The sequence below is a fragment of the Sitophilus oryzae genome, unplaced genomic scaffold (assembly GCF_002938485.1).
Source record: "Sitophilus oryzae breed Bouriz unplaced genomic scaffold, Soryzae_2.0 scaffold_1576_pilon_pilon, whole genome shotgun sequence".
NCBI classification, from domain to species: domain Eukaryota; kingdom Metazoa; phylum Arthropoda; class Insecta; order Coleoptera; family Curculionidae; genus Sitophilus; species Sitophilus oryzae.
In genome coordinates, this window is record NW_022146254.1 from 9,427,189 (window position 1) to 9,440,796 (window position 13,608).

The 13,608-nt window shown below is 30.1% G+C and overlaps 1 protein-coding gene across 1 annotated transcript; it reads right to left on the reverse strand.

Annotated features, from left to right (window-relative positions):
- Positions 1 to 1,634: 1,634 nt before the first annotated feature.
- LOC115879345 (von Willebrand factor D and EGF domain-containing protein-like) lies at positions 1,635 to 12,087 on the reverse strand. The gene is made up of 8 exons (XM_030896120.1): positions 11,865 to 12,087; positions 11,529 to 11,761; positions 8,736 to 8,793; positions 8,455 to 8,610; positions 5,708 to 5,907; positions 5,099 to 5,244; positions 2,063 to 2,269; positions 1,635 to 1,887 (listed from the first exon to the last, which is right to left on the reverse strand). Exons 2-8 carry the CDS (start codon positions 11,669 to 11,671, stop codon positions 1,724 to 1,726), a joined length of 1,074 nt encoding a protein of 357 aa, XP_030751980.1. The 5' UTR covers positions 11,672 to 11,761; positions 11,865 to 12,087; the 3' UTR covers positions 1,635 to 1,723.
- Positions 12,088 to 13,608: the final 1,521 nt, after the last annotated feature.

Below are 13,608 nucleotides of genomic sequence, written 5' to 3' on the forward strand. Positions count from 1 at the left end.
TGATGATAATAATATTATTTAATAATAAATTTATACCCCCCAACCGAAGAATCATACTTCTTCAGCTAATGGTAAACTGCTGATGGACACATTCCATCCAGTTCGAAAGGACGCAGTCCAGGAAAGTTTTCTCGTTATAATTCGGTTTTAATATATTCTTTTGATTATAATAATGTTATTTCATCATGAATTTATACCCCCCAACCGAATAATCATACTTCTTCAACTAATGGTAAACTGCTGATGCACACATTCCATCCAGTTCGAAAGGACGCAGTCCAGGAAAGTTTTCTCGTTATAATTCGGTTTTAATGTATTCTTTTGATGATAATAATGCTATTTAATAATGGATTTATACCCCCCAACCGAATAATCATACTTCTTCAGCTAATGGTAAACTGCTGATGGACACATTCCATCCAGTTCGAAAGGACGCAGTCCAGGAAAGTTTTCTCGTTATAATTCGGTTTTAATATATTCTTTTGATGATAATAGTGTTATTTAATAATGAATTTATAACCCCCAACCGAATAATTATACTTCTTCAACTAATGGTAAACTGCTGATGGACACATTCCATCCAGTTCGAAAGGACGCAGTCCAGGAAAGTTTTCTCGTTATAATTCGGTTTTAATATATTCTTTTGATTATAATAATGTTATTTAATAATGAATTTATAACCCCCAACTGAAGAACCATACTTCTTCAGCTAATGGTAAACTGCTGATGGACACATGCCATCCAGATCAACAAATTCGACAATTCAGGAATATCTGGATTAATAAATATTTAAAAAACGATTTAAAACTTGACGAATTACCAACATTTTGTCAACTAGACTGAACTAGACCATAGACGGTAGTCAACATAGAGGCTGCCATGTTATCTTCATATATAAATTAGAAACCTGTTACATTAAATCGTTCACCAATTCTTCGGTAGCTCCAACCTTCCTCAGACAATATTAATGCTTGAGCACATTCTTCGCCAGTAAGATTTCTTGTTTCACGTGCACGTTGCATATTTTTGATATAATAAAAGGACGAAAACGACTGACACTGACAACAAGCATCTCTATTTGACATTTACTGGTAATCCGTGTTTTTCCATAGCCTGCTACTTACTTTAGTGAGTAAAATGGAAAAATGTTAATTAAAACCAATATTAAATCATGTCATCCTATAAAATGTTGTTTCTCGTGTAATAAGGAAGATAATGGAGTAAATAAAAAAACAAAATGTTAAAAAAAGATAAGGGATAAAATTGAAATCACATTTTAACTTGATACGGTAACTGATCAACTCTACAGGGTGTCACAAATTTTATTAAAAAAACACGTTATAATTGCTACACCCGGTATTAGTATAAAAAGGGTTCCTATCAAAATACAATTAGTATAACATCATTGTGGAAAGAATAACCTATCATTCAAAAAAAGAATCGTCCAAATCGGATAAGTGGTTTTGACAAAAACTTAACTTAAACTTTCGGTTATTTTTTTGTGGTGCGTTAATTTATTGGGGAAGTTTACTATAACAAAATGGGAAATAACTATAATAGAGACGTGACTGTACAGAAAAAAATTCTCTATAACCAGAGACAGTACTGTAAATGAAGTAAATAAAAATACTGAATTCATTTAAATAAGAAGTTTATTATTTATATATTACATATCAATATCAAAAATGAGTTAAGTAAATTTGCTTTAAATATACTATAATTTCTAATGCCCTTCAAGCAATGCTTCTGGGATCAATTCCAAATGCAGATCAGAAATTGATCTTCTTACTCTTCTGATACATCGATTACTGCCTTTGGATTCTTTGATAAAGCCTGGATTGCAAATGCAGAAATTTGGTGCTGAGCATATTCCATTTTCACATCCACCTATTGCAAGAAAGAAAAAAATACTGTACAATGAGCGTTTATTTAATATTCAGTGTATTCAGTTGATTTGAAGCGATTTTAAGTGCGTTTTTCAGTTAATTTTACAATATATTTAACTTTTTTGTGTGTAACTTGAGTTCTAGCTTAAAGCCGAAGATGTTATATGTTTACAAACCTGGGCAATAAGCTAGACATTTGTGTCCATTAGACCCTGGAGCTTCTGTATATCCTTGTTTACAGGCACAAGTGTCTGGAGCAACACAGTTTCCATTCAAGCAAGAGCTGGAACAATGTGGTTCGCATTTGGAACCACTCCTGTCCAAAGTCCATCCGGGTTTGCACGTGCAAGTGTTTGGTGCTGAGCAAATTCCATTGTCACAGCCTAGAATAATAATATAAATTAAAATTTTATAAATTGACCACCATGACCGGGTGTTTTTCAAAAGTAGCTCACCCCTATACCTTTTTTTTGTATTTTTTTCTATCACTTCCTGTTTCACCGGAAATTACTACAAGTTTTGACTTTTAAATGATACCCTCGGTATTTTTTTACTTTTTACTTGATAGAAAATAACATACTCAATAGATTGACATATTATATGTCAATTTTTGATATTTTCCTTTAAAAGATAGTATTTTAAATTTCATTTATCCCTCGTTCCATTTGAAAAATGAAAAAAAAATCATTGATTTCAATTCCCTCGTTCTATTTGAAAAAAATGAGTTATAATTAAAAATACAATTTGGGTGTCTACTAATGCCAGGAAAAGACACGAAAAACATTAGACGATCAAATCTATTTTTCCAAGGTTCCTTGATAAAAAATTAGTGATTTTAAAACAGACATGGCACTGGAAATTGAAATTAAATAAATAAATAAATGCCTTTATTGTCAAAAAATTTTTCAATTTGTAGACAAAGGTAAACTAACAAACAAAGTAAAAAAAATAAGGTACACAAACAAACAAACAAAAGATAATACAAAACATTATACAAATAATATTGTCAGTCTTATTGTTAAAATAAACGTTATAAATGTTTATAATGTCAAAGAACAAAAAATAAAAATAATATTCAAAAATATTTAGCTAGTTTATAGTAAAATATCAATGACCTCTAAATAAATTAATTTCGATGTCATTAGTAAATATAGCAATAGCAAACATTAGACCAGTGTTTACAAGATCAAATTTGATTTTCAAAATATAATTCATTTACGGCGTAGAAAGCCTTGTCTAGTAAATAAGAGTTCAATGCTTTGCGAAATGAAAAAATGATGTTATGGATTTGATTTCAAATGGCAGGTGATTGTGCATTTTTTTCGAGTTGTATAATATTGAACTTTTAACTAACTCTGAGCGTGGGGTAGGTAGATAAAGATCTTGCTCCGCGTTCCTGAGTGGATAAGTGTGAGATGGCCTTTCTTGAGAAGCTGATACATGTTTACGTATTAGGCAAACGGATTCAAATATAAATAAGTAAGGAAGAGTCAATATTTTTAATTTTTTAAAAAAGTCCCGGCAATGAGTTCTGCTGCCTCTTCTGGAGCCTGAAAATGCGGTCAAATTGAGTCGCACAACACGTACCCCAGAATGGAAGGGCATACCTGAGGTGCGACTCAAAAAGTGCATAATAAACAGTTCTAGCCACTGACAAGTTAAGCTCCTTAGAAACAGACCTTAATGCAAAACAGGCAGAGCTCAATTTTTTCGACAAAGATTCGATATGTATGTCCCATTTCAGAGAATTGTCCACAACAAGCCCTAAGAATTTTACAGACTTGACGACGTCAATGGTGGTGTTAAGTACAAAAGGCTGCAACGAGTTTTTATAGGACAAAGCTTTAGTTTTAAAAATGTTGAGATTCAGGAGGTTCGAATCGCACCAAGATTTAATGGTGATTAAGTCATTTGATATAATCCATTGCTCCAAGTGAAGCTAATGTCGTCCACAAAAAGACATATTTTGCCACTGATGTTTATGTTAGCAATGTCGTTAATAAAAAGAAGAAACAAAATAGGGCCTAGTACTGAGCCTTGTGGTACTCCACATTCTATTGGCTTGCTAGAAGACAACGTGGTATCCACCCTCACAAGATGACTTCTGTTGCTCAGATACGACTTAAACCATTCGAGAGATGATCCCCTGAACCCATAGTGTTGCAGTTTATTAATTAAGATCTTATGATTTACACAATCGAACGCCTTAGAAAAATCACAGAAAATTGTTGCTGTAGAATGATGGTTGTTTAGGCTGGAGTAAACATTATTAAGGAGGGAAAACATAGCGTCATTTGTGGACTTGTTGCTTAGAAATCCAAATTGATATTCAGTAAGTATTTTGTACTTAAACAGAAAAGATACCAGCCTTCTCTTAACCAACCTTTCTATGATCTTAGATAGCGTTGGAAGGAGTGCAATTGGGCGATAGTTAGAAGCTTCATCTTTGTCTCCTCCTTTATGCAGAGGAATGATTATTGCCGTCTTAAGACATTTTGGAAAAATACCATTTTGGAACGACATGTTTATTAAAGTTGTTAGGTGATTCAGAGTGCTTTCTGGCAGATTCGAAAACATTTTTAAAGTTAGCCCATCGGTCCCAGAAGAAGATTTATTTTTGATGGTATTAATTGTACTGCGAAGCTCTTCTAAAACTACGGGCGAAAAAAGAAACTGTGTAAGTTTACAATATCATTAGAGAGATAAGAAAGTGGATCATGAGGAGGACATATGGTATTAGTTAAGTTTTTCGCTACATTTACAAAGTAATCGTTAAGGTTCTCAGCAATTTTAAATAGTATTTTTTTAAACGATAATGTCAAAAGGTGACATATGATACGTCATTCTGTTCAGAATGTCATTTTTTATGAAATAAAGTAAAAAAATAACAAGGGTACCATTTAGAAATCAAAAGTTGCAGTAATTTTTCCATTATTAATTTTTGGCAAAACAAGAAGTGACCGAAAAAAATTGAATACATCAATCAATTCTGATTTATGTCATAGTATACTAACATACCAAATCTTGGTTTTTATCTGAAAAAACAAAAAGTTATAGGGGTGAAACACTATTTGAAAAACACCCGGTATACACATAACACACTCTAGACCTACGTTTTGCTAACAATGTTAACATCATTAAGTCTTCAGCAGATTACAGTATTTTTAGTCATCTGTCTTTATAATTAAAAAAATATTTTTTTGGTTTTTTACCTCTAGGGCAGTCAGCTACACAACCTTCCGCTGTCAGTTTGTACCCAGCCTTACAAGAACATTTGTTTGGACCTATACAAGTACCAGATCCACAACCACCCTCGCAGTGGTACTCGCATTTGTTTGTGTCCTTATTTACAGCAAACCTAGAATCAAATATAACTAAATACTAAATATTAGGAATAATATTAATAATTCTATCTTTAAAGAACGCTGTGTTGCACTAATTGTATTATTAATAAAGTGATAGTACCATACGATCGAAAAAAACGGTGTCAAAGACGGCTGGGAAATGACAATAGATGATAATTTTAGCGAGGTCTAGCCATAGATGTCATTTACTTAAAATGATTATAAATGATAAAAATAAAAATTCAAGAAAACATATTTTGTGTTAAAAATAGATTTCTTTCTTTCTATAATTAGTGTTAATTTTTGAAAAGTTTTATGTCAATTTTTAGTAAATAACGTCTAGAGATTGACCTCGTCAAAATTATCATCGATTGTCATTCCCCAGCCGTTTTTGACGCCGTTTTTTTTTCGATCACACAGTATTTTTAGATAATTAAATATGAATTTTCGGAAAATATGGAATTGATTTTAGCTTACCCAGGGCTACAAGAGCAAGTTTCTGGTCCAATACATTTACCCCCTGTTCCACAACCCCCAGTACACACAGGAACACAGTATTTTCCATCCTGGCTATGAACGTATCCTCCATTGCAATCACAGAACCCTCTGATGGTACAAACTCCATTTAAGCAACCCGCTGGACAGGTTGGTATGCATTTGTTGTGGTCTTCAGCAGCCTACAAAAAGTATTTGTTAATTTTAGTTATTTTTTATATTTATACAGGGTATTTCAAAACAAATGCGAAAAACTTCAGGGGGTGATTCCTTGTTCAAAATAAAGAGTAGTTTGCTTTATAAGCGTTGGGTCAAAAGTCAACCATTAGAAAGATATCGCGGTACAAAGATGGCGGAAAAATAATGTTTTTATTTTTTATCTTGAAAACGAAAAGAGATAGACTAATGAAATTTTATGGAAGCATTACTGTTATGAAAACACACTTTCTGGTAATTTTTTCATTTTTTTAAAATGAGTGGAAGGGGTTGAAATAAACTACCCCTATCATTCTTGTTAACGAAATTTAAAGAAAAATCTTATCAAACACATGCAGTAAAATTAATTTGGATAGTTCAGTTTGTTTAGAAACTTTTTTATCTCTTGTGTTTTTTTGATAAAACTCATCGATTTGAAATTAAAAAATAAAATGTAAAGCATTACATGTCAGGACAAAAAACATTTTTAGATTAAGAATCTAGTGATAATAACGATAATAATAATCATCTAGATAATAACGTATTGCAGTAGAGTAATGTCAAATAAAATAACATTAGGAACATCCTAGAAAGTAACAGCGACCGACTAGATTTTTTCCTAAAAAAATTACAGCAGCCCACTAGATTCTTTATCAGAAAATGTTTTTTGTCCTGACATGTATTGCTTTACATTTCATTTTTTAATTTCAAATCGGTGAGTTTTGTCAAAAAAATACAAGAGATAAAAAAGTTTCTAAGGAAACTAAACTATCCAAATTAATTTTTTTGCATGTGTTTGATAAGATTTTTCTTTAAATTTCGTTAACAAAAATGATAGGGGTAGTTTATTTCAACCCCTTCCACTCATTTTAAAAAAGTGAAAAAATTACCAGAAAGTGTGTTTTCATAACAGTAATGCTTCCATAAAATTTCATTAGTCTATCACTTTTCGTTTTCAAGATAAAAAATAAAAACATTATTTTTCCGCCATCTTTGTACCGCGATATCTCCCTAATGGTTGACTTTTGACCCAACGTTTATGAAGCAAACTACCCTTTATTTTAAACAAAGAATCACCCCCTGAAGTTTGTCGCATTTGTTTTGAAACACCCTGTATATGATGCTTGATGCATGTAGAATGTAGAACGTATACGAGGGGGATTAATCACCGCGACCTTACAGATCTATTATGTCTCCCTTTCTTGAGTTATAACTCATCATACAGTCTCAGGGCTTTGACAAAAGCCAGTATCTGAGACGGTTTTACAGAGGTTAGTTCTCCATCTCCCATATCAGTCGTACCAAAGTTCATGGCACGAATGATTCTGACGAGTCGTGTACTTGGCAAGTACGCCAATATTTGCATATTTGGCAAGTATACTATCTTTCTACACAACATTTGACAAATAATTGCACAAGTATTGGCAAACTTGCCAAGTACACGAGTCGTCACAATCCGCCTTAAGGCTTGCCAAGTACACGAGTCATCAGAATCCGCCTATTAAGGCGGACTCTCACGACTCGTGTACTTGTACAAACATTTGTTATTGGCATATATACTTGCCATATCGTGTGAGCGGTTTCCTTGTGCAATTATTTGTCAATCGTCGCGCTGCGTGAGCGCCAAGCTTGTTGCAAAAAAGTGTTTTTTTACAGAGATAGCATACTTGCCAAGTACACGAGTCGTCAGATTCTGCTTTTAGAAATTAGAACAATAAAAACAAATGGAAATTCCAATGAAAAAAACAATATCACTAAAAAATATTGTTTAAATCGGTAGTAAATTGTTAAAAAAACTGCTATTTGTTTTTATTACAAAATATTTTTTAACTGATCATAATTAACCAAGTTTCTAGGAAGTTATAATTAAAAAAAATCTTAATATCTGTGATATAATTACTGTAAAGGAAATTTGATTTAAATTTTAAATAACCCATAAAATCTACAGGGTGCAAATATAAAAGTGGTAAAAATTCAAGAGATGTGAAAAAAATTAGGTTGCATTTTAAAAAATAAATATGTATTATATTAATTAAAAGTAGTTAGATTTTTCGAATAATTGGCGTTTCGCTAGAAAATTATTTGCTCACATATATAGGATGAATCTCAGATAAGGTTGCAGATATTGTTATTTAATAATAGAGTGATATAATAGAATACAAAAAATTACGTGGTTATTATTTTACAACGAGTATTTCTAACAAAAGACAGTTTTAAACAGCAAATGCTGCATTCTATGGTCATAAATCCACGAAACCAAACATACATAATATAAATCTGCCATGTCTATTTAGTTTGAAACCATTACATAACTCAGTCTAATGTTTGTTGTAATGAGCGATTTACTGGACATCAGCTTATCAATTTAACCCAATTTGACTCAAATTAATATTAACAATTTTGTTTTAAGAAAACCTCAGTTCAATTTAATTTTCAATAACAGGTCGTGATATATTTAAATGACAAATATAGTTTCAATTTAATAAAAATGATAATTCTAGAAATTTAAGATGATGATATAAGGTTGTACAAACCTTGATGAAGCCTTGTTTACATGTACAAACATTTGGGGCTGTACAGTTTCCATTTTCACATCCTTTTTCGCATACAGGGGCACATCGAAGGTACGTGTGAGGCACTTTTTCGTATCCAGAACAACAAATCTCTATTCTACTTAGATTTTCTCTTGACTAAAATGAAAAAAACTATATTAATGTAATACAAAAACAGAAAGAAAATAAAAAAAATATTTTTGGGTTATAAAAAGTAAGTAGTAAGTTTTTTTTAAATAATACATTTATATAAAATTACTTACTCCATTGCCTCTGGGAATGCCTGCTATTCTGTCTTCTGGAGAAATAATGTCAACCGTTCTGAAAAAAAAAATAATAATATATTTTTTTTACTAAAAGTTGAATCAAAACAAATATGTAGTACAAGTAAAGAAAATTATTTTATTTTCACAACAAAATCAATCTCTTCCAAAATAACTTCGGAAGCAATAGAAAGTTTCTGAGATCATCATGGCGTTCATTGTTATCTTGGATACATAGTATATGAAAGAGTGCAAATTTGTTGTTATAAATAGAATAAATATCATTTACTGATTAAACAGGAATTAGCCAAAAAACAGTATATTTGATATATATTTTTTCTTTTTATTTGGCATTGTCTTCTTTTTCGTAAATTAACACAGTATGATGTTAATTAACAAAAATAAAGAGCATCACTCTTGTTTCGTAATCTTGATTTTCGCTAATTATCCTATGTTGCATATAAACTATAATTATTTTTGAGGCCATTTTGCAAAAATAAAAACCATTTTTTTGACCTTTTTATTTACTTTGCACATTTTTTAAACATATTTAGAATATTTACTACAAGTGTTATATGTTCAATGTCGTTTACATATCTCCATAATAAAATTTTATAGTGGTTGATATTTTGTTTGTTCTATTATAATTTTATATACAGGGTGGCCTGAACTGTATTCCGGAAACTTCGGCAGCATCTTCTGCAGATAAAAATAAGTAAAAAAGTTCGTATAAATATATGTTCTAAAATGCTTAGTTTCGGAGATACAGGGTGTAGAAGTTTCATATTTAGTTCGATTTTTTTCAAGTAATTTCTGAAATAACGTCAATATTTGGATGAAAATTGGTGCCTGGGAGTTCTATAATAATTGACACCAAAATATACAATTTTCTTGATTCTTTGTGTTTAATGCTTCTAAAATAAAAGTGTTTTTTTTTAATTAAAAATAAAATGTTTTTCTTTGAAAACCGATAGTTTCATCAAAGACTACTTTCATATTTTGTTAAATTATGTTATAAAAGTTTTTAAACTTTTTTAAATTGATACTGAATACTTAGAAATACAGTTACGATTTTGTTTAGCACTGGCTGCATTGATTAGCATATATTTAATATTTATTTCTGTTCACATTAATGTAGTATTTAATTTAATTATTATAATTTTCTGCAAACTGTATCTAAATATCCCCGAGTTATTATTAAATTATGTACATCGACGTAAACACAAGATATTTATTAAGTAGTTTAGTTTATACTTCCATATATATTGGATTATCATAACTACTTAGTATTAAACCAATATAATACGTAACCTTAACCTCATCAATGGTTTCCGAGAAAATATATCTTGTAAACATTTAAATGAAGTACCGACTTCAATGTTTTATTCATATGATTCTTAATCATAGTTATTTTTAAATGTAACAATATATTTTTAATGAAAATTCAACTACCTATATAGGGTGAGTCTTAAATAAGTTCACATATTTTTAAGGGTAGTTTTATGAGGTTTTCTTCGGCAAATTTTTTTTTGAAAATGTATACCTAATTTTTTTAAAAAAAATTTGGATTTTTTTTTAGTTTTTAGTTAGACAGCATAACTTCTTGATAATATGGCAACATAGTTCTAGCATTAAAGTTACAAAAAAGAAAACCCAGAAAAGGATCCAGTGGTTCTCAAAATTTAAGCAAAAAATATTTTTTTTGGAAATTTTCAAAGTAAAATAACTCGGTTATTTTGAAGTTATTTGAGAAATATATAAGAGAGAATATGTTTCTTTTATCGAGATCTACCAGCCATGAAAATATTTGCAATTATTTAAGATTCACCCTGTAAATATGTTTAAGACAAAAAAAATAAAATAATTTTTCTATAGTTTCTTAAAGCTTTTTTCTCATAAATTTCGAATTTTAGGAAGTTTTTCTATAAAATTTGATATTTAGTCTTGTGTCAATACATCATCATGACGTATAAGTTAAATTTTCATGCGCCCTTTTTGTATCTGTTAGCCCTATATTTGTTTTTCAGTGATTCCAGAACAAGTTTAGAGTTTTTTGAATTATAAAAGAGAAGTTTACATAATTTATTACCAGAGCAGAGTATATTTTTAAACCAAATCTGAAGTTTATTAATATAGAGGGTGTTTTAATATCCATATTTAAATGAGATATAATATCTTTATACAAAGTAACAACATACTTTATTATAAGCGATTTTTAAACGATACCCCCGATATTTTTAAAAGTAAACCTTATTTTTCTTTAAAATCTATTACTTCATTCAATGTACAGGGTGTTCCGGCATATTTAGTGCGATAAACCTGCAATCTTACCATGGAAACGCGTTTGATTCTTGGTACATACTTTGAAAAATGCACAACTACTCGTATGTTTTAATATTCTTTTATCTTCTTTCTCTACAAAACGGTATAGAAATTTGGCAAAGTATAATCGTGATTAACCATTTTAGAACAAGAAAAACTATTATGAAGAATGCATTATTCTTAAAAAGTTAATAGTAAAAAAATGCTTCCTCCCGTTTTTCCTCTTGTAAAGACAATCCGGGGACATAGTGTATATCCATTAATATAAATAATACTAAAAACTACTTTTTAGAAAGTTAACCTTCACATCAACAAATTAATTGTATTGAATAACATTCAAGAGAAAAATTGTATCATTAGAATAAACTCTTACAGTCCAAGAAAATAGAATCAGATTTTTAAAGAAGATTTATTTGGTATTAGAAGTATTAAAATCTATTTTTTTTATAATAATAATGTAAAATTACTTACGGTACTTCTAAAGTACATATTCCTTGTCTACTACTGGCATTATTATGATGTGGTAGTGTATTCCTATAATCCTGTGATCGTGCTCCTACTATAAAACAGGATATCACTAAAATAACGTAAAATTCGTACGATTTTGAAGCCATCTTGTGTGTGTCTGAGTAAAAATATCTCCTTCTAGTATTCTTAGTCGACTTATACTAACCTCTTTGGTTATATTTAACTCCTGTAGAACTCTGAAAGATAAACAAAACCTCAATTTTAGATCTATTTCCAGCGTTTTATAGTTAAATGACTATATTTATGTATGGAAATTTGAAGAAATAGCCCAAAAATTACCTTAAAACTGTGATATTTTCAACAGATTTGTACCCAAAAACGTTTTGTTTTAATTATTGATAGTTCTCGCTATAAGACTGGACGCTGACTAAATTGTTTATAATAAATAAAGAATGGTTGTTTCGAAATTGATGTTTACGCTTGTTAATTCAACTGGTTCTTGGTCTGCGGTCAATGTTTTAGCGATTTTAGCAATAACTTAAAGCGGGGGATTTATCGAGAATATTTTAAACGATTTTTTATTATTGTTTATTAGCTAATCGTTGTTAATGTTATGTAGTTCGCAAAAATTAAAAATTTTATCTATAGTAGGGTAAGCGGGGGTAAAAATGGCATAGCAGGTAATATATCAGACGTATTTTTGGTAAAAAACTAAAGGGTTCCCGAAGTAGTTACATTTAGACACTTTAATAGTTATTTTGTATACAAGACGATAAAATGGTATTTTATTAGCGAGTTACGTTTAAAAAAAATTTCAAATATTATTATTTCAAGGAATTTATTACGAGTAGAAAAAATATTGTGCTGGGTTGGCGTTGGTTTCTATGTAATTTGACAAATAAATAAAGCTGTCTCTTTAGTTGTCAGTTTTAAGTCAATATTTTTTAATTCTCTTTCGTGTCGATTGCTGATTGAATTGGAGCCAGAAATGGCTCAAAACGAAGTAAGTAAATTACCAACAGATATTCAGGCTGAGGCGAGAAACGCCATATTCAAACTACATCCATTTAAATCCCGAATAACTTATGAAAAAGAATACAAAAATTTAAAAAAACGGAAGCAATTAAAAAACGTGCGAGAAGAAATACAGTTTTTAACCTATCCTCGCTGTTAAAGTATCATTTTAATCTACTATTCTATTATATATTATTCTATCTATTTTATCTACTATTTTTGATAGATATAAGGCAATTTTAGCAGGTGCTATGGAAAAAAAGAGATTTTTTATATTGTTTGTTTTTTTACTTTGGGCTGTAATCTCTTCGGGAAGCATTTTGGAGCATATTATGTTCATAGGAACTTTTTGTTTTATTTTTATTTGTAGAATCACCCATAGAAGTTAGATACACTATTTTTTTGACACCCTGTGTATTATTACATCTAAGATTGTATCAAACAATATCCACCTTAAATTTCTCAGAGGGTGCTTTGAAATTCTGAACAAAAATTTAATTTTGGTTTATACCTATGTAGTATCGCAAAACTATTATAGTTATTAAAATGTTAAAAAAATAATAAAAATTAATTGACTTAACAACTGGAAAAATATCATGAAAATTAGATGAAAAATCAAAAAGTTATAAAACATTTTCAAAAAATTTATTTAAAAATATTAATAAAACTCTTATCCTCATTATCATTAATTCCAAAATAATTTTTCATCATTTTAACCCCAATTTTCATTTACAGTTCCCATGAAATATATTTCGCTTTGTCACCAAAATTTAACAACCCCAATAACGCTTGTTCCGGGAAAAAATCTATCCTTGCCCCTGTTCAGTATTCAGTCAAGTCATTTTTTACTTGGGACTGGAGGTGTGTTAATATAAATTAAGGACACAGCTATCGTACGAATATACCTTTCGATAGATCAATATTTTTCTAGGTAATTGGGCTGTGAAGAATCCCGTAGCAGTCATAACAACATCGGATAATACCAAATTTCTGCATATTGTACGCCGAAATCGCGCATGTGTCGTGACCCTTGGAAGTTTGTTAAAGAGGGCCTACTATACTCGTGATA

What these genes read in the sequence shown, in the direction of transcription:
- LOC115879345 (XM_030896120.1), bottom strand. Translation starts at nt 11,671, where the DNA reads ATGGCTTCAAAATCGTACGAATTTTACGTTATTTTAGTGATATCCTGT. An exon ending in ACTTGCTCTTGTAGCCCTGG is followed by an intron (nt 5,245 to 5,707) that starts GTAAGCTAAAAT and finishes ATTTGATTCTAG; the next exon opens with GTTTGCTGTAAATAAGGACA. An exon ending in ATGTCTAGCTTATTGCCCAG is followed by an intron (nt 1,888 to 2,062) that starts GTTTGTAAACAT and finishes TTCTTGCAATAG; the next exon opens with GTGGATGTGAAAATGGAATA.